The 27,662-nt window shown below is 46.2% G+C and overlaps 1 protein-coding gene across 4 annotated transcripts in view; it reads right to left on the bottom strand.

The window, feature by feature from the left end:
• Not1 (CCR4-NOT transcription complex subunit 1) overlaps window positions 1-27,662 on the bottom strand; it is a 116,081-nt gene that overhangs the window by 73,892 nt on the left and 14,527 nt on the right. For 2 of the 4 annotated variants that reach the window (XM_089579803.1, XM_089579805.1), the window contains exons 5-16: window positions 19,031-19,174; window positions 18,468-18,580; window positions 18,130-18,185; window positions 17,663-17,888; window positions 12,285-12,455; window positions 11,207-11,334; window positions 10,993-11,128; window positions 10,097-10,204; window positions 4,872-5,114; window positions 4,275-4,426; window positions 2,307-2,466; window positions 1,835-2,129 (exon numbers count right to left, since the gene is read on the bottom strand). In XM_089579803.1, coding sequence (XP_089435929.1) covers window positions 1,835-2,129; window positions 2,307-2,466; window positions 4,275-4,426; window positions 4,872-5,114; window positions 10,097-10,204; window positions 10,993-11,128; window positions 11,207-11,334; window positions 12,285-12,455; window positions 17,663-17,888; window positions 18,130-18,185; window positions 18,468-18,580; window positions 19,031-19,174 — 1,932 coding nt within the window. Of the gene's footprint in view, window positions 1-1,834; window positions 2,133-2,306; window positions 2,467-4,274; window positions 4,427-4,871; window positions 5,115-10,096; window positions 10,205-10,992; window positions 11,129-11,206; window positions 11,335-12,284; window positions 12,456-17,662; window positions 17,889-18,129; window positions 18,186-18,467; window positions 18,581-19,030; window positions 19,175-27,662 lie in introns of all 4 variants that reach the window. The other 2 variants (XM_089579802.1, XM_089579804.1) reach the window with 1 other exon arrangement.

Consider the following 27,662-nt stretch of genomic DNA (forward strand, 5'->3'; position numbering starts at 1 on the left):
ACAGTAGCATTTTGACCATTACGAATTGCCGTAGCTAGCCGCATGCTCAAGCTGTCAATCACTCTAATAATGCCAAGTGCGCAAATTTGATGCAAAGTCCCCACTCCTCCAAAAGCACAGGCTCAGAAGTTAGAAGTGCACAATTAAGTTAATGGCAAGACATTAAGCAACAGACCAAAGTTTGCACTTTTTTGCTCAAATCTCGTTTTTGGCGATGAAAAGAGCACCAGGTGCAGCACGATTCAAATGTTGCTACAGACTTACATACGGCTTTACATGCCACTTTTCAGTTCCTAGGAGCACAAAGTGGGCTTTATATTTCCCAAAAATACACGCCTGACTTTTTTATTCAGCAGCATGCAGAAAGCAAAAACTGGCGCAGGACTGGCAAAAATATCACTGGCGGTGGAAAAGTGTCGAGCAGAAACATGCAACTGCTTGTGCCTGAAACTGGTTATTTGTGCTGCCTATCACTGTTGCGATTTCATTACTGAAAACTTTTCTGTGTTCACACACTTGAACAGTTCCCTGTAAAACTTTCCTAGAGCTTCACTTTGCATGACACTCTGAGTGCACTGAGACTACCTTCAATTTCTGCACGCTGTATACCTGCACGCTGTGTACGTGGTTCTGGGCAATTTCTCGTTTTTGCACAGCATGCTAACCCTCGAAAATATTTTCAGCACCTTAAATTCATTGTAATCCGTACCATAATACAACCAGAAGTTGCTCATTCTGAAGCAGAAGAGGGGGCTTAGTACAAGCCAGCAGACGCATAGAGGGCACTTATTAGCACTGTTTTAACAGTGCCCCATGGGCAGTGCAGGAGACCTATGCGTTGCCAACATCACAATCGCCAGTCGCGCTGTACACACCGCAAGCAGTAAGCGGTGCCGCACAGCTGTAAATAAATCCCGTCAGCTGTAAACAGACCTGCGTGAATGCATTTCCCAGGCTTCTGCATACAGATTTTGTTTGTTTTGGATGATTAGAATTTCAGATGATACGAGTACTTTTCACGGCCCCAGAAGATTTGTATCATTGAGATTCTACTGTAAATGGCAGTGTAGCCTAAACTCTGAGATCCGCGCAAAAAAACCATGCAGATGCACCACGGTTTACTCCAGGAACCAGCCGTTTGTGCCTATTCTAGCTTGTAAAAAGTTCAGTTTCAGTGAAAGTAGCACCTTTGTCACCAAAACACTTTAATCTATCGATACAGGCCAACTTTAATTTCACCGCAGTGTCTATTTAAAGGGCACATATCACTGGTTATGCAGGGGACCACGTGTGCCGATTTTAAATGGACAACTGTTCGACAACAGCATAGAACAAGGCTGAAAAGCTACTTGACGAAATGAATGTCAACTTATTCTATGCTTGTTTGTAGGTGTTACACACCACAATTTCTGTTAACAAATATCACAAAATTTTCTTGCTTGGATTTAGGGCCAAAATAGAAGTTTTTAGACTACTGCACCCTGGAGGTTCCTGCATATCAGCATGCATAATCCTAGAACTTTGTGAATGTGTTGGGCTTGGAATGTAGGTTCATAACAGAGCCACAGGTACAAAAGCGTGGCACCCAACACAAATACATTAATCAGCTGCCCTTGCAAGATTCCAAGATGCGCAACACACATTTACAAAGGGGCATTTCAAGCTTGTGGAGCAAAAGCTTTGAAACTACAACTATTTCCATTTTCACCAGGATAAAAATTAAGGGTTTTATCATCTTCCAGGTCTGCTAGCTCTGGCACACTCCTTCATACCCACCTCCATGCTCACAAAGCACACCTGAAAGAGCTTCCAGAAAGCATGCAACATGACTTGCCTAGTTGTGAACCAAACTGGGTTCCAAGGTTGGGCACTACACTAGAGAAGCTCGCTGCTTGAGCTGGTGGTGGCGGTCCAGTGGATGGAGTCCCACTTGGTGGGGCCCCAAAAAGCTTGGCTGGTGAGCCTGGGGTGGCAAATGAACCACCAAAGAGCGGTGGTCCTCCTCCCACTCCAAGAGGTGGGGGTTGAGCTGCAGCAGGGCCACTTATAGACAGGCTCCCCAAGGAGCTCAACACTTCAAGCTGCTGCTGCTGCTGTTGCTGCTGTTGTTGCTGCTGCTGTTGCTGCTGCTGCTGAAAGGCACAATTTGCTCTCATTAGATACGAAAGCTATCAAATGCAGCATTACAAAATGACAGGTGCTTACGCTGTGCAAGTAAATACAATATTCAACCAAGTTTTTAGCATTGCTTTAAACAGTAACAAAGACTTACAACGTTTAAGGAACAAGGCATGAAGGATACTCACAGGAGCCTGAGATGGGTTGAGGCTGGCTGCTGGAAATGCTGGCTCCAAGCCTCGTGGCGTTTTGACAACACCCGGCGGGGGTTGGCGTGGCTTGTTCAGCAGAATGCTACAGTTTCCTGCCATTGTCAAAATGGTTTCCGAAAGCTCTTGACTCACACCACTGCAACATGAAAAACATGCAACAGGAGGCACCTTCACTCAATCAAACTCTGAAAAAATTGCAAAACTTACAACAGCACAAAGTAACAGAAGCACATTATGGAGCACTTTTTTAACAGCACTGTACAGACCAAAATAACAGGACACAACCTGACAAACATCAATGTACAATGACGCAGTACTTAGTTTTATTTGAAGTACAAAAAATTCACCACTAAATTAAATATGGAGACCTTATTTTCCCTTTTTCCCCTTGAGCAAACTGAATAGCTGAAAAATGAAGCTAAACAACTGTCGGCTTCTTCAAAAGTGTTCTTAGCTTAAACTGATAATTTCGAAAGGTACAATTATCAAGCTATATTTTAAAATATTAATTTTACTTTGAAATTTTTTTTGCTCGGAGACATTTTGTATCAAGGACGCTCGAAAACTGCTTTTTTTTTTTTTTTTTCCACAGTGTGTCAGAAGTTTTCCAGCTGAAAAAGTTCTCGAGTTATTTCAAGCTTTCTCTGGCTAGTTTATAAACAAATTTGAGGTATTTTTATGTTCCAGAATGTTTTCAATATTTTTTCTCATAGACATATGATCTAGTCAATAAATTTTTTCTTAACTTTAAGTTTTCTGCACGTCTGCAGATTTTTTTCGCAATATTCACACCAAGTATTTGCATTGAAATAAATGTCTTTAGAAAGCATATTCTATTGCCATCATTTTCATGCATTTTGCATTTTTTTACACCTCAAATATTTAGAAGGAAAAAAGTCTGTCCAAGAATTATAAAAAAAAACGGTTATTTTTCCCATGGTAACGAAAGAGTTAAAATCCACACTGTCAGCCAAAGGATTTTTTTTGTTTTCATATAATCATGAAACAAACAAAATCCATGGGAAATGCATGGGTAATGCATTAAAACAAATTTATTTACAGACGACAGGTGCCCTGGAAGCTGCAACATTAGGCTGATAAATGAATTTCAAAGCATTCACAATATAGTTGAAAAGTTGAACCCATGATTGGGTGCATATCAGGGAGTGGCATCACTAAGTATGCAGGGGCACAATGCACAACTGGTGATCACGGTGTTGACAACATGCAAGCTTCATGCTGCCACTCAGTGCGTGTGGGCATGCAATACGTGACTGGCAACCACCGTAGTAGTGGTTTGCATACAGCAGTCACAGCTGTGCGCAGAACACGCAACATCATCCTATTGAGACCTCTCCCCTACAATAATACGGGCAGTCATGGCTCCCACATTTGTAACAACCATACTGATTAGGGAGTATGATTTTTAGACACGGGCTAAATTCTCTGCTTTTCCATTAAAGGGCTTCTCTCTCTCTCTCCAGAACACCAAAAAATCTGCACATTGTATACACTGCACTTCAGCCAGTAAAAAATTCTTACCGTATCAAAATATGTATCAGCCATGATCATGCAGAGATTCCCATGTATGCACACATGAAATGCAACTGCCCTTTGTAGACTTTTTCACCTCCTTTTTTGAAATTATCAGCTGCCAAGTTGATGATGATGAATTTTATGGCGCAAAGGCATCTATGGCCAACAAGCACCATGGCACAAGGTGACGTCAAAGACCCATTTCCCAAGCATTTCATCCAAAAGAAGCCGAGCACCAGGCTGGGGAAAGCTTGTACCCACTGTATCACCGGTGGGTACCCGGCGGCACTAAGGAGCGAACCCCTCAGCTGCCAAGTTGGAGTGCAGCCCTTACACAAGTGCAGATATTACACGAGTGCAAACAGCATACTTTTCATTATTATACATAACCGATTAATTTTTACTTACCCAGCATACTGCTGGAGACAGGAGAGCATAGTTGCCAATGTTTCGGGTGGCAGCTGAGCACTTTTGGGCAAATTCTCTTCCTTGACAATGCCGCCCATTATCTGGGGACACCTTCGCTTCAGGAAACTGACACAGGCTTGTATGAAGGGCTCCTGAAATAAAACAGATATTGCATGAGTTTAGAAACAAAGAAGTCATGCAGCAGCGATACACAGTTAAAGAACTATTATAGGACAGTACAATGAAAAATGGCAGGAAATCTTTGAAAGGTAAAGCAACACATGACAATAAGGCTTCTTACATATTTATTAAAAAAAAAAAAAAGAAATTTTCTCAATAGATACTGGATGCATAATGATAAGGCTGAAATAATGATGTCCCCAGGAATAGGATTCTCAGGGGCCATTACTTCAGCAGTGCTAAATGCAACATCCAAACTGATGGCCGCAGCATACTCAAAATTCCTCATATTAAGGTGATAATCAGGCACCAGAGAAACATTAAAGGCATTCATAAGAAAGAAACCACAGAAAGAAATAATGCTTTCTGCTTGAACATAAGCGGATCAGACGGAAAAACAGCACCTGAACAACATACCTTATGCTCGAAGATCTTGTCATTGAGCCACTTGTCTAACTTGAGATACTCCCTCCGAGAGGCCAAGCAAGCCAGGTCAATGACCAGAGGAAAGGAGTTGCTGCTGAGCAACACTGACAAGGCCTTCAGATCCTGAGCAACATCCAGAATCCGTGAGAGACGCCCCTGCTCACTTTCTCCGCCACGCATGTACCAGTCTGCCATGGTGTGCATAATCAGGGGGCGAACTACATTGGCATGGCTCTGTAATACATAGATATGTACAAAAGCAAAACAAAAGTAAGTCTCAAGCTTCAGGTCGCTTTGGCAGAAATGATGCACCAAAATACCACAATGTACTGACACATATTAGTGTTAATAGGCACCTTTGGCAATACCGTGTACTGTGTCACCATTACTTCGAGTACCGAAAGCCTGCCCACTGCAGTCCGTACGTGCTGATTGGTTCCCGATGCAGCAGGTGCGCACTCAGCTGCCGGGTACCTGGTGCCCCTCCAAGCGATTTGCACATGTGCACTGACAGCGCGGGGGCTTCCACTACTCCGGTAACAGGAACACTGTACACGGTATGCTAAAGGAGTTTAATAAGGCATTTTACACCATCACTGCCTTCAAGTGCTAGTGAGTGTTGTGCTGGGTTGAGTTTTATGGCCCATAGGTAACTAAGACCATCATGCGCAAGCTCAAGGTATGGTTTTGGTTGTGTTGGGCTTAGTTTATGGTTTGTGGTTAATAGGGGTTTAAAGTCCCAAAGCAACTCTGGCTATGAGGGATGCCATAGTGGAGGGCTCCGGAAATTTCGACCAGCTGGGGTTCTTCGTGCACTGACATTGCACATCTTAAAATCTTAAAATGAAGGACGGTGACTGCAACAGCTTCATATTTAGTTTTAAGCTTGATTTCACGGGTTGCAACACCACTCCGTACTATAATAGCAACGCCTCCTGAGAGCCTATTAGCTTGTCTATTCTTCTGTTTGGGACCTAAGCTGGTCTCCTGTAGGCATAAAGCCACAGGGGAAAGTGTGTTTAAAAGCTCTTTTATGTCACTGTAGCTATTTAATACTCTATGGCAGTTCCAGTGTATAAGGAACGTCATGTCGGACGATTTTTGGGAGTGTAGTAAAAAATTTAAGATACCAGTTTTGGGGCTGCCATTACTGAGCTCTTATCTTTTTCACTCAAGAGTTGTGCCGCCTCTGCAGCAGGGACAAGGCAAGTTCTGCATTGTGTCCATTGCCTCGCTAGAGGCTCTGGAGGCCCGCAGAGAACCCACGGGTGTACGGTTTATAGGCCTCTCCCAACTGGGGGGAAGCCTTGTGAGCAACCGACTGATGGGCCAGCGGGCAGCCTTCGCTGCATCTGCCAGGGACGGGGGTGGCCCTGCCTCAGGCTTTGCCCGGGCAGTGGCCGAAGCCCAGTGCGGTGTGCCGCCCCTGCGCACCACATGGCCGAAATTTGTTATTGCAGTGACATGGAAAGTTGAAGGAAATCGAACATTTGGCACATGTTTGGCGGCCACGACAGCTCTGAGAGCCATGGCCGAATCTTTGACACTTGAAGCATCATCTGGGGTTTCGAATGTATGGTCTTGCAGTTACTCTAAGATACCCTACTTTTATGGATCTGGGGAGTTGGCTGGAGGCAAATGTCAGGACTATGTGATTTGTCGGTGTTTCCTTGTTGTCTTTGCAGATCTCGACTCTACGGACATCGCTGACGTTCTGGTCTTTTAGACTCTCCAATATCTCTTCTTCGGAAAGATTCAGAAAATCGTGTTCAGATATTATGCCTTTGACTGTGTTTAGTTTGGTTTATCGGTGTTTAACGTACCCAAACGATTCAAGTTGTGAGGGACGCCGTAGTGAAGGTCTCTGGGAATTTCGACCACCTGGGGTTCTTGGCACCCAGGTGCACTGACACCACATAGTACACGGGCCTCTAGAATTTCGCCTCCATCGAAATTCAACCGCTGCGGCCGGGATCGAATCCGCGTCTTTCAGGTCAGCAGCTGAGCACTATAGACTGTGTTTAGTGGTCAGCGAGTAGTTATGGATACAGGAATGTCTCCAAAGGACACTATGGTTAGGAGTTTGGAGCACTGTACTTTGTAATGGATTTGGAGGAGTAGGTCGCCACTGGCTAGCTTCATCACCTTGTAGCCAAGGCCCGGGGCATCAGTCAGGGTTTATAAACAAGGAATGGAGACATTTTCCAAGCTGGTTGGTCTGCATCTTCACTATGTGCAACATGACACCTAAGGAAAAGTTATTTTGTTTTTTTGCAGGAATTCTGCTGTCATATCGGTCCGCACTCTTTTTTGAGGGCGACCATTTTGTGGGAGAGGGGGAGCCATGAAATGGATGCTTTTCTTGGCCGTAGTGCCACCCACCCACCAAGGAGCCCAACACAGGGAAGGGCCAGGATCTTGCAAGCAAGTCCTGTCCACGCTGGCTGTACACCCCATCTATAACCAAATATGACACAACGCAGGGTGACTGGCCACACAAGGTTAACCCTTGCTGCCAAGAAAAAAGGAAAAGCCAAGTGAATAGGAGACAGGAGGGTTGTGAGCAAGGGATAGGAAAGTGAAAGACAGAGGGGAGGATAGGAAAAGGAGACTGCCAATTTTCCCCAGTCAGGTCCGGCCGGAAGTGCAGTCTACGCGAAGCTGGGGCCAAAGTGGTGTCTTGCCTCCGCCGAGGGGCCTTAAAGGCCCAAACGCTCGGCATTGGCTCAACCACCAGGATCCCCTTTTCCCCGGACACGGCTGAGCCACACACGGCTAAGCCCGGTTGCTCAGGTCCGTGGTGACGCACTGCTCAACATTATCCCCCTGCGGATGCCCAAGAACCAGTGGTGTCGCAACTCACTAGGCTTTTCAAAACGGTTCAAGTCACCCAACTCTGAGCATTAGAGCACACCACAGAATTTCTGTAACAAACAGGATGACAAAGCACAGAAATACACTCCGCCCTACATCAAACCTTAACGGTGCTGAAGTTCACTACCTGTACCCAACGACAACCAAGCTGCACAAGACACAGCTGTAAAGAAGATCCAGTATGAGGAATGGATCAGGAAAGTGCTGCCCCAATCTGCCCCAGGCTGCCTTTTTAGTTGCGAGTAGCAAGTAATGTTAAGAGATGGAGCGGGCCCCCTTGGCAATATCAGCAATGCGCCACAGAGAAGCACACTTTTACGGCATTGTAAAGACCAGCCTCTGCACCAATGCACTGCTCATTTGACCACATCCCAAACCACAACTTCCACAACCCTTGCTACACCCTGCTCAGTGAACCCACGGCTGCTGGGTATAACAAAGCACAGCACCTCATCGCACCACCAGGGCTTAGGTCAAATTGTGTACTGAAGAGGAACTGGCAAGACCCCCATTTCCCTTCATCAGCTTAGTCAGCCGTGACTCCCAGACCATCACAGATGCTTGCAATTTGTCCATAACTATTCAAGAGGGGAAGCGTCTCATCATTCTACCAGCTAGTTAAAAAGCAGCAGAGCTAGCTGTGTGTTTCATGTAACAAAGAGCAACGAAGCAGCACTGCCTTCACTGAGACTTCTATTACAGCTGAGCAGGCTGCATTTCACTCGATGGGTGACGAATGTGAGCAGAAAGCACCCTTTCCTCAAACTCCCGGGCAGACCTCTAGAGCTTAGAGGTTCTGCAACTCAAGAGTGGAGGGCTCACCACATGCGTGGCGCTACAGCAAAGCAGTCTCAAGCTGCAATGGTTACCTGGGCATACAGGCAACGCAGAAGAGACAGCCAGAAAGCTAGTGAAGGCTCTGCATGACCAGAGTACCTGAATTTTATCAGCAGTAACACACTTTACAATGCCAGCTCGTGCAAACCCAAAACCAAGACTCCTAGACCGATGAGCATGTAACATCAGGTCAATGGCCCTGTTCTTTCCACATAAGCTTTCACGAACACTTAAACGCGTTTATACAGTATTTCGCGTCATGTCAAATAACACATCACAGAGGTGCCCACACACCTTTTAGTCACGCAATGGCAAGCATGACGATATTCAGAGAATCCTAGCACAGAAAAATTTTGTGGCCACATAGTTCTGGTTTCCCTTTTCTGAGCCTAGCTCTAGACCACAGCGATGGAAGCTCGGCAGCACACCAGCCAGTCAGCCCGGCAGCACACCAGCCAGTCAGCCGAGTCAGTGGTGTTTACAGTTTCTATTCAGAAGGAGCATTACCATTCTGGCGCCGACGTGTGTGGTGGCACCTCATCACACTCAACGACGCCGCTTGTGAGCAGGCTGCATTGCTACCGCGTTGCACCGTGAAGGGGGCCGCAGAGGCCTTCACCATTCTACAGCAGTTCTTTGTTGGTTGGTTTTATAGGTTCAATGTCCCAAAGTGACCCAGGCTACAAGGGATGGCGTAAAGGAGGGCTCCGTATAATTTCGACAACCTGAGGTTCTTGTGACATCGCACCACACACGGGCCTCTAATTTTTTGCCTCCATCGAAATGAGCACCATAACCACTAAGCCACACCGGTGACAGCTCTGCGGTAACAATCCCGAGAGTGCGCACACAGGAATGTTATCTGACGTCAAGAGTAATCGTCATTGCTCCACAGTTCTCATCTCAAAAGCAGACTACAGTCACCCTGATTTTTGCCAAATATATTACTATGATGCACACAGTTTCTGGCAATTTTGGAGGAAGATTCATTAATTCGGCCCTACAAATAATTCGGACATTTTTCCTGTTGCTTTGAAGTCTGAATTAATGAGGTTTTACTGTAATTTGTCGAGCAGCATCGAGAACACCAGACTTGTTTGAGTATGACTGAGAATGACAGTACACAATTTTATATCTACTCAACAGGACAATATAAAAGATTATTATTTTATGGGAGCTTTACGTCTCAAAGCGGCTCAGGCCATGAGGGCCGCAGTAGTAAAGGGCTCCAGAAATTTCGACCACCTGGGGTTCTTTAACGTGCACCAACATTGCACAGTACAAAGGCCTGCATCCTTCGGGTCAGCAGCCGAGCGCCTTAACTACTGAATCACCGAGGTGGCTAAAAGATTAATTAGAGCAGGCACTTAGCCATGATGGTTGTCACCGGCACCACTTTTAGGCACCACTTTTAGGCATCACTTTTAGGCATCACTTTTAGGCATCACTTTTAGGCATCACTTTCGCCACAAGAAAATTTAAATTACATAAGTTCTTCACAGTACCTGAACATTCCAGGCTGCTTGCAGTACTATGGCAGAATTTGGGTGGTTGCTGAGGAACACAAACACGAGATTTGTCAAAAGCTCCTGACGAAAACCTTGCATAGGTCCCTGGAAAACAAAAGAGCAGTTTTTGCACGTGCATACAAACAATCTCGCAAGGCTCAAAACAAGCAGAATGGCAAGTAATAACACTGTTACATAGCAGTGACGACAAGCAGAAACGTAATTAATTGAAAACCATGGAAGCGTACTGTTTACTTGGGCACACTTGTATTCACAATGAAAAAAAAAAAAGAATGCAACTCCAGCAGCTGCAACACCAATACACATACTTGGAGCTTGTTGGGACCAGAACAGCTATGGCTGCCAGCCATGCTCCATTCAAGCAGGGGAATGACTGCAGCTATACCCAAGGTAGTGCTCCCTAGTCTGGGGCCCCATAAGTGTCGCCCACTGCCTCGGCACATGTCACCAGCCAGAGCTGATGGTCGGTGGTAGTGCGATTCATTAGCTACTCCCAGTGCATATGTGTAGGGATGGGAACAGGAATGAAGGAAGGGATGCCATATCATGTGAAAGAATGAATGACAGTCCCCAGAGCGTGGTTACCATTGTGGGCTGAGTTGGGTAAATGTAGGAAAGAAAGCGATGTTGAAAGTCATAGCTGCAGAGTTGTCTCCAAACCACGACCTGTGTCAATGGGTAATGGTAGGATTATGAAGTTGGGAGTGCCTCAGCATCAAGTGAGCCAAGGCAAGAAAGCTTGTCTTATGCAGTGAAACAAAGCCGTGCCAGTAGTGATGAACCAAGAGCAGTGTTTAAAAATAAACGAAAACTCACAGAAATACTGAATATTTTGATGAGTGAAAGGTCACAGTAAACATTTTTATACTCACTGAAGTCTGGAGAAGCCCAAGCATTAGCAAGTCCGGGCAATGCTGAACAGGATATTTGAACAAGTCGTGCACATGAGATGAATACTGCACTTTTTCTGACAAGTTCAGGAGAGTCTCAATTAGGTCAAGAGACTTCCTACAAAAAGAAGAAAGGAAACTCTTTAGAACTATGTGGGAAAAGGAAAAAGTCTTTTGGAAGCAAAGGCTTGCTAACCAGTTCGCGACGTCTCTATTATCATCTTCTGGAAGTGCCTTCAGGATTTCCATTGACACAGGCCGATATTTGTAGTCAGTCAGGCAAACGATGTCAGAGTTTTTCATTATCTGATGGAACAGAGACACCTACATAGAAGCAGAAAAAAAAGAACATTTAATAATGCTGCACTGTGCTACTTTTTCAATGCACTCAAATTCTGCAAACTTAGCCTAGGCAGAATATGTAAAATTAGTTTGTATCACTTGGAATTTGCAATGAATTACACCTTTTGTGACTGGTAATATAGACGCTGATCCAATTTTTCAAATTCTGCGGGACCCGGAAAAAGGTCCAAATAATTGAACAGTCTTTTTGAAAAATCTGTGAACTTCAAAAAAACCTTTTCTGCGAGAAACAGACTTTAAAACTCGCGAAATTTGCCACACCACATGTTCCACTTGCAAGCAATATATTAGACTATAACTGAGCCACAGTCACAGTTTCGTCATGTCCGCACCACCTCTCATAACTATACCAGACAGTGCGACGTGGCTGCATGTCTGACGTAAACGAATGCACACGCTGCTCGAAGCAAGAACAGTCAGTTTGAACGGGCAACGACACTCGCGAAGACCGAGAGGTCCCCATCCTTCCTCCCGCATCCACTGCCCCACCCCGCGGGTCCGCAGCTGGCGTCGTCCAAGCCGTGGCAGACGATAACATGTCAACCTACTTCTCAGAATTAAACTTCCACTTCCATTTTTGTCTGCCAGATACCTCAATTAACTTGTTACTCTTAACGACGATTGCAATATCTTCTTCAAGCATAGCTCCAAGTACTTCCGTTTGCACATTAATTACTGGTAAATAAATTGTTCACGCCGACAAAAACGCCAAAATACTTTCCGACTTTGAACATAGTGAATTGCTACATTAAATCATCGGGAAAAGTCAGCAATTCATTCGCTGAAAAAATATTCCACAGGAAATGCCATAAGAATTGCTCATGTAATGACTAAGCCACCACAAACGACTTTGACAGCTCATCTCAGAAGAATCCATCTTGTTCTCTAGCACAAACTTATACATAACCCACCTGAGAGTCAGGGTTTCTCCAAACTCTGTACAGCCGATCTGTAGGGAAGGGCTCACTGCCTAGCCCTCTACAGAGGCCATGCCAGAGCAGTTTCAGACCTTGTCGGTCCTTTACGAAAAACCCTGGGAAGTCCAGTTCACTAACCACATCTTTCCAGTTCAAAGTTGGTACCTGCAAAAATTGGGTAAATTAAAGCCCACATCCACAAACAAGCACTTAAATATACAAGAGCCCCAAATCAATAATACAGCAGCAAAGAGACACAAAACAACAAGGTAATTACAATAGAACCTACCTGGGATTTGGCTACAAGGAAAATCTACATAGTACCATTCTTGGAATTTCATAAAAAATTTGTCATGGTTTCAGGCCGCTCAGCCTCCAAGAGGGATCACTGAACCTTTGAAATTCATGCAACAGCTAAAAACTGACAACTAATTGGTCAATACCAAATAGTATAAACGACAGAAGCCATGTTCCTTAAATGGACCTCTTCGTCAATTTTTATTCCTGGGCTATTTGCTAGCAACACGCAAGGACAGTCCCACATCTGCTTCTCTCGGACAGCCTGAAAGCTGCCAGAAATGCATTCACTTTTTGCCTATGACAGTTCGCAGACTGCACGGAGCATGTCACGGTGTCATGAAAAAGTCAGGATAGTCGAGCATGTACAAAAAATTGGGCATCCTAATTTTCGATCAGTTACTGCGCATACGGACATTTTCAGTGCCAGGATCAGTGTTTCCGCACACTGTTCAGGAATTTTTGTTCGTTCAGTTTTCCACACCATCAGCACACTGTCATCAGCCATGCAGTATTCACTGATACATTAAAAAAAATGCTAAACAGCGCATTACCTGCGAGACTTATCCAAAAACACAGAGATTGTGAAAAATTACTTAAAAATGAAATACTGAAGGTTTTAATGACCATCTACCTACTAAAAATGACAATGAGCACTTGTTGGTGCAATGTCAGAAGACTTTTTTATAGCACTCGTAAGCTTCTAGCCTCATTTACGTAGCTCTTGGCTACTAGACCGGCAGTGAAAAGGGAAAAAGTAGCCGGGACAGCTTTGTTGTCACGTTTATCATTTTCAAATGTTTTGCCCCATCTCATTTCTGCACTGCAGAGAAGCTACTCTGGCAGCTCACTGCGCAGAGCAGATGCCTGTGTCGCGTGCCCCCTCAACCTCCACTCGTCGGTGCATTATCATTAGATGGCTTGCCCAATCGCACTTTTGCACTGTGAAGGTATTCCGGTAGCAGACTGCCACTGCACTTATAGAAGCTCGTCATGACACATGACAGAGCTTAACCTACTCGTATGTTCGCGCACTGTTTATGATACTTTGTGTCATTACACTCGTGCTTTGCAGAGGAGCCATCTGGCAGCCAACTGTTGCTGCCTTTTTACTGGAGTTGCATGCTACAAACTCAGCCCTCTTGTATGCTAGCACACCTTGTATTGTCACTAAACCCTAAACATATCTTATGATCAGAATTGGATGGAAGTCCTGCTGTGCTAATGAGGAGAGAAAATGTCTGCATAGGTGCTTTCATGCATCACACTACTATAATAACAAAAATGTGTGATACTGCTGATGACTCTCGAATGTGAAATTCAAGACATACTTTTGTGTGCAGTGCACTTAATATGCACAAGTTGGCATGCGATGTGTATATATCGAGAATCTCAGGTACGTGAAGCCGTGTGTATGCCGTGACCACATGCATGTGCTCTGCCGTTCATGGCGGATACGGTACAGTTGCCTGAATGCCAAGCTTGACAGCATACGTTGAGGTCCACTTCTGGGAAAGAGCTAATTAAATTAATTCACATGTATACTGATGGCCTCCAGGATATGTATTACGTGAATGCCAACAGGTAAAGACAGGATCGGCATGGCTCCAGAATAACTGTTTCCATTCCAGCATTGCAGTCACCTGCAGCCTACCCATATGATCTGCACAAGCAGAGGGAGCAGGAGCGCACATGTAGAATCGCTTTGTCAGCATCTGTTATCAATCTAAACTAGTGGCATTACTCATGCTAAAATCTGAGTTGCCATGTCAAATAGGTTAGCTTATACACGGAGTCCAAATGCAATACATAGCGAACAGCAGACGACAGAAGAGACAGCAGGGGAGCCCAGTCTACAATGGCGATTCTGCAGGAAACTCCTGGCAATTAGCACGCATGGCTATAACGCACATGGCAGTTTTTTTCCGCGTGCAATCGAATATTGGAATTCTTTACCCGGTTCTACTCGCTCTCTTCCTTTAGAGCTGTTTTTAGCGGCTATTGAATAGTTTTTCTGTTTCTTGTTTGCACTCATACTGTTTCGGATGTTTCAAACGTTTGCCATTGTTGTGCTCCATGTTTTCCTACATTGTTGTTCACACCCGCCCCTGCAATAGCCCAATAGGGCTGCAGTATGTATAAATAAATAAATAAATAAATAACGATATCTTCTGCCAGAGTGGAAGCCACAGCCAGTCATTTAAGAATACAGGACTCGTAAACCAAGAGGGCCAGTGGCAAAAAGCGCTGCGCTCTTAGCAATGCCCTAGCAGCACCACTAAGCCATTATTCCCTTCACCATAGGTCTAGCATAAACTTTAGGCCCATGCAAACCAGCAAAAGAAAAGCTCGTATGATGACCCCATATGCATTGCAGCTGTCACCGTAATGCCAGTCAGCTCATAATTCTAAACCTTTTAATGTAGCACTTATGGGAGCCTAGTCCATATACAATCAAACTTCATTGTAGCGAAAAGGTAAAAGATTGTAAAATAGTTTGATAAAGTCGAAATTCCTAATGTAAGATTGCGCCTAAAACGCACCCAACAGAAGCACAATTTAGATGAAGGAACTGCAACTTAGTCAACTCTTACAAGAGAGTAACTAGAGACCTTTTCCAAAGTTTTAACGCTGTTTTGAAGCCACTCGTGGTGATTCCAGAGACCGTTAAATACAGAGCGCCAAATGCCAGTCAGGATGGCTTCCCACACAGCACTGCCAGTACGCGGTGGCGGCAGGTTAAATGCCTCCACCTCCATCTGTATCAGGCTCTGGCTTCATCACATTAAAGCAGTGTCGCGTGAAAAATGGGATGCCAGGGTGAAAGCTACCGCTGTTTTCACCACCTCCGAGACAGCCAACATTAGTGCACGATGGGTACTGGTAGGTTACAACCAACTGTGCCACTGGTTCCCGGGGCACTATCAAAGGGCGCAAGAGAAGCAACTGCATGCCGACCACCTGGATACCAAATGTTCATGCTGCCATATCTTCCGTGCCACTGTTGGCAAGTGCGAGATAAGGGTGCAAACCATAGCACGAACCACGGCACGAGCACTTGCTGCACCACAACCAGCCACTTCTGCAGCAAGGCAAAGCGTGCTGCTTGCTGGCCGAGCAGGCGCACCTTGCCAGTAGGCAGTTCGATATACAGTAAAAGCTCGTTAATTCGACACTGACGGGACCGCGAAAAATTGTCGAATTATCTGAATGTCGAATTATCGAATGAACACCAAAAAACAATGTTTGCCGCAACAGGATGTAACCTTTATTTGGCAAAGAAATCTGTTATCGTCGTCTGCTTTTTCGAGCGAATTTGAGCGACTACAATAGCTCTAACAGCTGCCAGGTACTCCGCGGCACACGCACCATCAGGGATTTGTTCACAGAAGTCCTCCCGCACGGACAAGGCTTCTGCGGCTTCTTTAACCGTGCACTTCAGCATTTGGGACAACTGCTCACAATCGTCACCTTCCAACGAATCGTCATCAGCGCCTGTCACTTCAATTATTTCATCCTCGGTCCGCTGACAGGACACAAAGGAGAGGCGCGCGGGAACTGCGCTACCCATTCGAAAGCAGCGCGGGGAGGAGGGGAAGCCAGCGCAGCGTGGGCCGCTTATCTGTTTTTTCAGCCAGCCTCTGCCGAAGCAGAGGGGTTGTTGCTGCTACGCGTCTTATCTTTTCTCTTTATCTTTCCTCTGATCTTTTAACTCTTCTCTATCTGCAGGCGGCAGCGGTGGTGGTGGTGGTGGCGGCTCGGCTGAGTCAGTAGGCAGGCCCGTGCAATTTCTTTTCCTCCTTCCTCTCAGTCGCAACAAAACAGCAACAACAAGCAGCGCAGTAAACACGCTGACAAAGCGCGCAATTACCAAAAAAGCAATTACCAAAAAAGGCGCCGCCTTATGGTTAAATAACTGCGATCGTAGCAGCAAGAACACGTGGAAACGACGACACACGCCAAAACGAAGGCCGCCGCTAACCTCGCTTCCCTTGCCCTCTCTCACGCTGCTGACGATGATGACCGTACAATGGCCTATCAGGGTACAGTAGCGCCGCTCGTGGCAGTGTTTTTTTCTTTTTGCTCTCGGCGCACCGGCTTGGCGGGCGGCGGAGTGGAGTCGAATTAACCGATGCACGGCAAAATTTGTTCGAATTAACGAGAGTTTCACCCCATAGACTCCTATGTATAATTGTAGGGACCTCGCGTGCGCGTCGAATTATCCGATTTTCCGAATTAACAGGGGTCGAATTAACGAGCGTTCACTGTATATCCACTTTATGGCAAACCATAATCGACACGTAAAGACTGCATCTCATAATGGTTCATGATATGTTACACTGACGTTTCACTGTACAGGTACATGGTACGCACTCTTGATGCAGTACCTCCAAGCAACCTTTCAGTACAGTACCTCCAATCAGTTGTACAATCCCCTGCATGGTGAAGCAAGCTAGACTACGGGCAGTCTGAATGGGCTGGCTCTGCTCCTTCGACTTTCTTTGCAAGAGACAATCTACTACATCTATCACACCAAACACTCTCTACACAACTCCATGTCTCACTACGCAATTCACGGCTGAATATGTCACAAAAAGCAACTTTTTTCAGATTTATGTTTTTTTTTCTCACATGGCTTACGTTCTATAACCTCTGAAAAATGTTTACAGACTTCTTAGCTCTCTAGACAACGTGAGAGAATAGTTGGAATGACTACTCAGAATTTAAAATGATAAAAATTTGAAAATGTTATATTTATGAAAACTCAACTAATTCATCTGAAATTATTCGGATTAAAGTGTAAGGCCTTTTATTCACACACAAAAAAAAAATCATAGTGATGCGTAAAATATTTTATTTTGTACAAATTTTTTGTTAGAATAGTTTAACTACCATTTAAAAATAAGATGGCAGCCATGGCCGGAAAAAACTTTTCGCCCAAAACAAGCTGGGATAATGTTTGGCACAGTAACGCAATACACCATGATTTTTTAAGGAAATCGAAGATAGTCAAGCACGAAGTGTGGATCAGTCAGTATATTAGAAAAGGGCAGTTAAATGGCTAGTAAACCAACCAGGTCATAGAGTGCTTGGATGAAGACATCAATGTTCCAGGTGACATTGCTTGCACTAGCATCCTTGTCAGCACCCCAAGCAGATGTTGTTGAGGATCCCAGGCCCTGGAGTGGCTCAGAGAGCCCCGTATGAGTGTTGGCCATCATAGACAGCACCCGAGCTACCATGCATGGTCCCGGGTCCCGCAGGCCCATCTGTACCAGGCTCTGGCGACAATCCTCCACACTGCATCCACATAAACAAAACATCAGCCATCACATCAAAGAAAGTCCCTTATAGTTGCAGGCACACATATAAAAGTAAAAGTTTACTGACCACAGGAACAGGCTGGAGTGAGAGAGAGACAAAGTATAACAATGACATGCCCATAAAAAACAATGCTGTGAACAAGCAGTAGATAAGAAAGAAAAGATGCAGAGTAAGAACACGACAAACTGCACATGATGCGCGAAGACATCAGCCTAACCTTGACGTGAAGGCATAGCCGACTTCTTTGATGACGTCTACATGTGACAGTTCCATCTGAAAATGAATACACATAAGTAAAAAGGTTAGTTGGTTCACTTACTCAGTTAAACATCCCAAAGACACTCTGGTTATGAGGGACGCCGCAGTGAAGGGCTGATAACTGTAACCACCTGGGGTTCTTTAATGTGCACTGACATCACACAATACACAGGTCTCTTGCATTTCGCCTCCACCAAAACGCGACCACTGCGGCCAGAATCAAACCTAAGCTACTGCGGTGTGAAAAAAAAAAGACTGACATGTGCTTAATAAAAGCTGACACGAGGGCACACTTACTGGTTTTGACATATTTGAAGATTGTTCCGTCATTCCTTTTACCATCAGCACATCTGAAGCTTCGCCGAAAAGTAGTGGTGCTAAGACTACTGGAACTCTATCCAGAGGAAAATCTAGACACACAAGTGGATTTGAAAAGAAACCACAAACACTATAAGAACCCATGTCACAAACATCTTATTTAGAAATCAAAACATCACTTTTTTACCATATGAACTCAATGCATTCTTTCATTGTTCACAGCAATCAATATTTCATTCAATGCTCACGAAAGGTGGGTTATCCTCAGAGTATTCTGAACATGGCAGGACATCAGTGACCAATAAAAATATTCACCGATAATTTTTTTTCCAGTGACTTCAGCTAAAAACTTCACTGCATCACCAGCCAGGGCAGAAAGAATTCAACACAATATGGTGCGATTAATAACAGCTTGCTTTCATTTTAATCTGCTTTCCCTAAATATGTACAAAAATGCCTCAGTAATAATTGAATCTCCTCTCTCTTTCAGACAAGAAAACTGCAATTAGCTAGCACTAAAGAGCTGAGGATTGGTTACTCACCTTTGCGAAGATTTTCGAAGAAAGCCTCCTTCAGTTCATTAGTGACACCGAAATGCTCGGAGTTTTTGTTCAACAACTCTACAAGCAAGTGGTGAAGCACCTCAGGAGTGCAATCCTGAAGGTCACCCTCCTGGGTGGACGAGTCTGCGAATTAGAAATGGAGGTTTCCAAGTTCAAGTCAATCAGGGTAACACCAACTAAAAACAACTTGCATGCAGTACTGCAGCAGAAACAGCCTCATGTGACTTGAATGACAGCTTGCTTTGGTTCTAGATCAGTCACATGCAGCATGTTACGATTTCCGGAGCCCTCCACTACGGCGTCTCTCATAGCCTTAGTCGCTTTGGGACGTTAAACCCCATAAACCAACCAACCAACTAATGAAGAATTAACTTTTCAAGGCTACTACACTTATGTTGCACAGTCACAGTAAAACTCAAAAAGCAACAGTGCATAACAGCATGCCTCTACTTCAGTAAATACAAACTGCCTTGCCGCCTCAAATTTTCAATGGACAGGTGTTTCCACATTTTGCCCACAGTAAAACGCTGCAGAGGCAGTCTAATACAAGAAAACCAGAGTACTGAGACAAACAGCAGAATGATGTAGTTACTACAATATGGAAAGTCACAAACTACATCAATCAGCTGACGCTTGCCTTAGCCATAGCTCTAACCGCATAAAAGGAGTAATTGCCAACTGGCATCAATTTGAGCACAACCATAGTGCTACAAAGAAAACCTAAACAGCCAAAGAGGGGAAACTGTCGTGATTTGTGGCCTTCGTCGTGGGGAAGACAACGCCATGGCAGCAGCGAAACGCCGACAAACCCCGAGACGCGCATTGGGTGAGCGCCTGGATTGCCATGGAAGCCACGTCCGTCTGCCCGGTTGAGCGAGCGTTTCCCCTACACCGAGTGTGAACGCGCGTTCGTAATGTGCGAGAACGCCGCTCATGGACATTCCGGCGTCTGCGCTACGGTGATGGCATCGTTCCCCCCCTCTCCCAGCGCGTGACGGTGGTGTGATCTCTCGGGAGTGAGTGAGTGCATGTGTGTCTGTGATTGGTGCCAGTGAGAACTTCCTTCCCCTGCAGGCCCGGCCCCCATCTAGGGACCCTAGGGAGGGGAACTCAAAAAAAAAAACCTCGGCAGCGGCACGGCCGAGGGGCTCTTTATCATCGAATGATCTCCTGATGAGCTGTCGTGATGCAGCGTTCCTGCAGCTCACTTGTAAATATGTAAATTCCTGTATAAAGTCCTCTCTCATTGTCTTTTTCCAGCAGCCTCGTCTCAGACGTCCCTCATTCCCTATCCGGCACACGACCATGCTACCTCGTCTTTAACAAACTGGTGGCAGCGGTGGGATGCTGCTACCTCGTATGTAACAAACTGGTGGCAGCGGTGGGATGCTGCTACCTCGTCTGTAACAAACTGGTGGCAGCGGTGGGATGCTGCTACCTCGTATGTAGCAAACTGGTGGCAGCGGTGGGATGCTGCTACCTCGTATGTAACAAACTGGTGGCAGCGGTGGGATGCTGCTACCTCGTCTGTAACAAACTGGTGGCAGCGGTGGGATGCTGCTACCTCGTATGTAACAAACTGGTGGCAGCGGTGGGATGCTGCTACCTCGTCTTTAACAAACTGGTGGCAGCGGTGGGATGCTGCTACCTCGTCTGTAACAAACTGGTGGCAGCGGTGGGATGCTGCTACCTCGTCTGTAACAAACTGGTGGCAGCGGTGGGATGCTGCTACCTCGTCTGTAACAAACTGGTGGCAGCGGTGGGATGCTGCTACCTCGTATGTAACAAACTGGTGGCAGCGGTGGGATGCTGCTACCTCGTATGTAACAAACTGGTGGCAGCGGTGGGATGCTGCTACATCGTATGTAACAAACTGGTGGCAGCGGTGGGATGCTGCTACCTCGTCTTTAACAAACTGGTGGCAGCGGTGGGATGCTGCTACCTCGTATGTAACAAACTGGTGGCAGCGGTGGGATGCTGCTACCTCGTCTGTAACAAACTGGTGGCAGCGGTGGGATGCTGCTACCTCGTATGTAACAAACTGGTGGCAGCGGTGGGATGCTGCTACCTCGTATGTAACAAACTGGTGGCAGCGGTGGGATGCTGCTACCTCGTATGTAACAAACTGGTGGCAGCGGTGGGATGCTGCTACCTCGTATGTAACAAACTGGTGGCAGCGGTGGGATGCTGCTACCTCGTATGTAACAAACTGGTGGCAGCGGTGGGATGCTGCTACCTCGTCTGTAACAAACTGGTGGCAGCGGTGGGATGCTGCTACCTCGTATGTAACAAACTGGTGGCAGCGGTGGGATGCTGCTACCTCGTATGTAACAAACTGGTGGCAGCGGTGGGATGCTGCTACCTCGTCTGTAACAAACTGGTGGCAGCGGTGGGATGCTGCTACCTCGTATGTAACAAACTGGTGGCAGCGGTGGGATGCTGCTACCTCGTCTTTAACAAACTGGTGGCAGCGGTGGGATGCTGCTACCTCGTCTGTAACAAACTGGTGGCAGCGGTGGGATGCTGCTACCTCGTCTGTAACAAACTGGTGGCAGCGGTGGGATGCTGCTACCTCGTCTGTAACAAACTGGTGGCAGCGGTGGGATGCTGCTACCTCGTATGTAACAAACTGGTGGCAGCGGTGGGATGCTGCTACCTCGTATGTAACAAACTGGTGGCAGCGGTGGGATGCTGCTACATCGTATGTAACAAACTGGTGGCAGCGGTGGGATGCTGCTACCTCGTCTTTAACAAACTGGTGGCAGCGGTGGGATGCTGCTACCTCGTATGTAACAAACTGGTGGCAGCGGTGGGATGCTGCTACCTCGTCTGTAACAAACTGGTGGCAGCGGTGGGATGCTGCTACCTCGTATGTAACAAACTGGTGGCAGCGGTGGGATGCTGCTACCTCGTATGTAACAAACTGGTGGCAGCGGTGGGATGCTGCTACCTCGTATGTAACAAACTGGTGGCAGCGGTGGGATGCTGCTACCTCGTATGTAACAAACTGGTGGCAGCGGTGGGATGCTGCTACCTCGTATGTAACAAACTGGTGGCAGCGGTGGGATGCTGCTACCTCGTCTGTAACAAACTGGTGGCAGCGGTGGGATGCTGCTACCTCGTATGTAACAAACTGGTGGCAGCGGTGGGATGCTGCTACCTCGTATGTAACAAACTGGTGGCAGCGGTGGGATGCTGCTACCTCGTCTGTAACAAACTGGTGGCAGCGGTGGGATGCTGCTACCTCGTCTGTAACAAACTGGTGGCAGCGGTGGGATGCTGCTACATCGTATGTAACAAACTGGTGGCAGCGGTGGGATGCTGCTACCTCGTCTTTAACAAACTGGTGGCAGCGGTGGGATGCTGCTACCTCGTATGTAACAAACTGGTGGCAGCGGTGGGATGCTGCTGCCTCGTATGTAACAAACTGGTGGCAGCGGTGGGATGCTGCTGCCTCGTCTGTAACAAACTGGTGGCAGCGGTGGGATGCTGCTACCTCGTATGTAACAAACTGGTGGCAGCGGTGGGATGCTGCTACCTCATATGTAACGAACTGGTGGCAGCGGTGGGATGCTGCTACCTCGTCTGTAACAAACTGGTGGCAGCGGTGGGATGCTGCTACCTCGTATGTAACAAACTGGTGGCAGCGGTGGGATGCTGCTACCTCGTCTGTAACAAACTGGTGGCAGCGGTGGGATGCTGCTACCTCGTCTGTAACAAACTGGTGGCAGCGGTGGGATGCTGCTACATCGTATGTAACAAACTGGTGGCAGCGGTGGGATGCTGCTACCTCGTCTTTAACAAACTGGTGGCAGCGGTGGGATGCTGCTACCTCGTATGTAACAAACTGGTGGCAGCGGTGGGATGCTGCTACCTCGTATGTAACAAACTGGTGGCAGCGGTGGGATGCTGCTACCTCGTATGTAACAAACTGGTGGCAGCGGTGGGAGGCTGCTACCTCGTATGTAACAAACTGGTGGCAGCGGTGGGATGCTGCTACCTCGTCTGTAACAAACTGGTGGCAGCGGTGGGATGCTGCTACCTCGTATGTAACAAACTGGTGGCAGCGGTGGGATGCTGCTACCTCGTCTTTAACAAACTGGTGGCAGCGGTGGGATGCTGCTACCTCGTATGTAACAAACTGGTGGCAGCGGTGGGATGCTGCTACCTCGTATGTAACAAACTGGTGGCAGCGGTGGGATGCTGCTACCTCGTATGTAACAAACTGGTGGCAGCGGTGGGATGCTGCTACCTCGTATGTAACAAACTGGTGGCAGTGGTGGGATGCTGCTACCTCATATGTAACAAACTGGTGGCAGCGGTGGGATGCTGCTACCTAGTCCTTAACAGGGCTCGAACCCAGGACTATAACTTGTGCAGGGCAGCTGCTCTACAGCTCTGCTAACTGGGACGCCTAGCAGCTGGCAGTGCAAGGCCTAACTGATTGACTCGAAGGGGGAGACTATGTATATAGGGAATCTGCCAATGTGAAGCAGATTTCAATTTAAGTAGTAATTACACATTAGCAGCCATCTGAATGCAGCCACAAGCCTGTTACAGAGGAAACCAAAATGGCCTTCTTAGAAACTTCACAACATCTACTCCATCTCTGAGGATTCCCTAAATACAATGGAACAGGTGTAATTTAGTTCAATTGAAATGACAACTAAGGTAGGAGAAAAAGTGCTAATGCAAAACCAATTATGTCTGAGGGTTCAAACTCAATTGTCTCCAAGCTATCTTTTTTTTTTAATTTTGTCTCCAAAACGCTCAGACTGCCCTCATTTTTCAACATATTGTACTGCAGAGCGATATTCATAGCGAATCGACTCCACGACTGCACCACTCCTGCGATTTGGGGCATGTTGAAACCACTGAAACACTGCTGAGGCAAGAGTGGATCAGCTTGAAAATGTGCGACTGCAGTATCCTCAGTGTTGAAAAAACGTAAAAGCCACTAAGTGCGAGGATAGGCAGGTATGGGGTGTGAAAAACCACAACAAAATTGTTTCACAAAGCAACTTTAAGACAGAAGCCACAAAACAGCCAAAATTTTCTACTGACAGAAGCATGCAGGTGCATTCTTTTCTGGTCATTTTTCTCCAAACGCTGAAAGCAACTTTCACAGAACGTTCTCATAGGATTCGCTCTTGGATATAGTTGGTACACTGCCGTTGCAGGCCCCAGAAATGGCAACCATCATTTTCGCAGCACTGGTAGCAAGTAACCGCAACTTCTCCAGCAGCAATGGGTTCATGTAGTCCCACTGAGCCAATTGCCGCTCGAATCCAGGATTGAGAAAAGGAATCCATGTCCCATCTATTGCAACAACTGATATAGCACAGCATACCAGGCAAAATTACTTTTGCAAAGTAGTTAAATTACACTGCTAATTACCTTCCTAGAAATCTCACAGAAGTAATTAAATTATATTACAAATTACTGCTCTTAAAAAGTAATGATATTACATTACAATTATGCGCCAAAAATAATAAGTTTCGACACAAAGAAGTTGCACATTGGAAATAGTTCCAATAAATTTTCAGATTTCTCTGCATCGCCACTGAGACTGAAAGCTGGCGTCGGATATTCTGGCCTTCTCTAAAGAAATGGAGGCCTAGTCCATTGGACGGCCACTCTGCTCACGTAGATGAGGTGAACTTACTCGCAAGGTTTGTATAACTGCTCGCATCACTCTTCAATCGGAAGTGCCTCTTCTGATGCGTTTTATGATCCCAACCTCCTGATTTTGAAGAACTTGTCGTACGCGTAAACAGCGGGAGTGCATCCACTGGTAGTTCACGCTCATCGTCTCGGAAGTGCACCAGGGCACAGACAAGCTGCCAATTCTGCTGTTCAATTTACTTGTTATCAAGGCACGTTGGCAGAAATAAATTGCATGTCACGGTGACACTGTCGCCTGTGTTGCCCTTGAGCTAAAAATAGCGCTTCAAATCTGGCCACAGAAGCTAGTTTTCCCAAAAACTACCAACCTTCTTTGTTAGACATCAGTTGATTTTTTTTGTCAGTGCACGACGTGGCAGTATATATGAAGCAGTCTAGAGGGAAATACTTGCTCTAGCACTCGCAGTGTGTCTGCGCATAAAAGCAATATGGCGTGCCATCATCACTGAGCTCTCCTGTTGGCCCTGCTTGTGTGTGCGACCGTACAGAGCTGGAAGATGCGTAGCTGCCATAGGACTGATGCACTGACTCTTCCCCCAGGCGGTGCTGATGCTTGCGCACACATAGCACATCGCTTCTCGTCCACGTTCGCCGCTTCGCTGGAATGCTGGCTATTGCTGGTCACGCGTATTTAAGGCGAAAGCTTTATATGGCCCACCCGGCACCGTTGTTGGCATCCAGGAAAAGTTGTCCACAAAACCCCCAATGACATCATCAGGAAAGAAAAAAGTGGCAAAAGTGCGGAGGATTGAACCAAGGACCTGCAGGCAGATTGCGAGGCAAGCATGCAACCCATGGGCCACAAAACCACATTGCTTCGTCACAAATAAAGGTGAATTAGTGTATGCTTTTCCTATGCTAATGAGTGCTGTGTTGTTGGTTTATTGGGGTTAAATGTCCCATAGCAACTCAGGCTATGAGGGACGCCGTAGTGAAGGGCATCGGAAATTTCGACCACCTGAGGTTCCTTAACATGCACTGACATCGCACAGTACACGGGCCTCTAGAATTTCGCCTCCATCGAAATTCAGCCACCGTGGCCAGGATCGAACCCGCGTCTTTCGAGCCAGCAGCCGAGCGCCATGACCACTGAGCCACCGACACGTTTCTGGTGCCTGCATATTTCCATTCTGCCAAGATGGGCTTCACGGAGTGTAGTTTGTTGTTCACTTCATTTTCCCAAGCCGCTTGCCATTTATCTTTCAACTTGGTGAGTACTAACTTCATGCAGTCTCTAAAGGGCACGTTGGCTTTATTTATTTCACCGCTGTAAGCTTGTGATGCGCACGTGTCTGCTCTCATTTTCCTCTATCCCGATATGGCTCAACACCCAGCAGAATATTATCCTGTGACCTTCTGTTGTGAATTATTCCGACTAGGGGCTCAGCTGCATTTCTAGAATGGAGTGCATGGAGCAGGCTCAGTGAATCAGTGTAAACTGTGCTATTTTCAACATTTTAATTCATTATTGTGCCCACAGCTACACACATTGCATAGCATTCAGCTGTGAAAATTGATGCAAAATTTGGCAGTCTTATTATTTTTTCCCATTGTCCTTGTACTGCAGCATTCCTGAAATATTTTTCCGATTTTGAGCCATCTGTCTGAGCTTTAGCTCTTGCCTTTTTTGAAATTTACGAGGTTCTCCTGTGTCGGGTACCTGCAAAATTTACCCCAAGCTCTATTTTGTTGTTTATTCACATTCCTTGCAGTACTGAGTCCACCACACTTTGTGGTTTTGTTGCACCACTCCTGAAGACTGAGGAATAGCTATGAGTGTGGCAGTTATGATACAATTCGTGAACTCTTCATTTATCTGATCGATGCCGAGATTGTCTAAAACTATTTTCAGTGGCTTTTGCTGTAAAAAGTTGCCAGTCTGCTAAATGAAGCTTCCAACGTCGCGGTTTTGTTAGGACGATTTCTGGTGCAGATGTTAAACTGATTAGTACAGGGAGGTGATCGCTGCAATATGGGTCGTCGATGACATCCCATTTAAAATCGCTAAAAACACGTGGTGAACTAAAAGACAAATCTAAAAGCTCATTTTCCCCGAGGTTGGGGAGCAGTATGTGGTTTTACCAGAGTTCAATAAACAAATATTACTGCTCAGAATAAAATCCTCTAATTTGACCACTGGTATCTGTTTTTTCACTTCCCCAAAAAGAGGAATGTCCGTTAAAGTCCCCAACTACCAGATAAGGCTCGGGCAGATACGCTAAAACGTTTTCTAACTCTGTGTGGGGTAACCTTCAGGTGTGGCTCAAGGTGTACAGAGCACATTGTAATAGTTTTCATGTAAGTAGAGTGGCTGCTAGAGCCTCTAATTTAGTTGTAAGTTTCACTTCACGGGCTTCTATACCACTTAGCATGACGATGGCTGCCCCTCCCGACAGCCTGTTCGCAAGCTCTCAGTCATGGCCGAATAGATTATATTTTTAGTAGATTTGTATGCTGGGGACCTAGGTTAGTTTCCTGCAGGCATAAAGCAACAACGAAGAATGAAGTTAAGATGTCCTTTATGTCATTTAAATTATTTAAAAGTCCCCTGCAGTTTCAATGCATATTATGAATGCCATCTTGTTTAATGTATGTAGGGTGAAAAACTGGGTTTAGATTGGCCCCATGGTTTGGGGCTTGTCTTTTTTTTTCGATCCAGGGAGTTCTGCCGTACTTGTGACATCCACGGCATGGAGCTACCCTGGCTCGTGCCCATCACCTCTTCAGAGGCGCTGGACGATCGTGCAGACTGCACACGTGTCTTTGTGTGAGGCCTTTGTGAGGACAGAAGTCTTGAGGCCTGCTGCCCCGAGAGGCAGCATGACCTGCTTTGGAGGTGGTGGAGTAATGTTAGCTACTTCCACCTGGGGCGAGGATGGCTCTGCCGCAGCCTCCCTAAGCGAGGTCTGGGCAGGTGCCAGAGGCC

This window comes from Amblyomma mixtum, chromosome 3, assembly GCF_055824585.1.
Source record: "Amblyomma mixtum isolate Tamu chromosome 3, ASM5582458v1, whole genome shotgun sequence".
In the NCBI taxonomy this organism is placed as follows: domain Eukaryota; kingdom Metazoa; phylum Arthropoda; class Arachnida; order Ixodida; family Ixodidae; genus Amblyomma; species Amblyomma mixtum.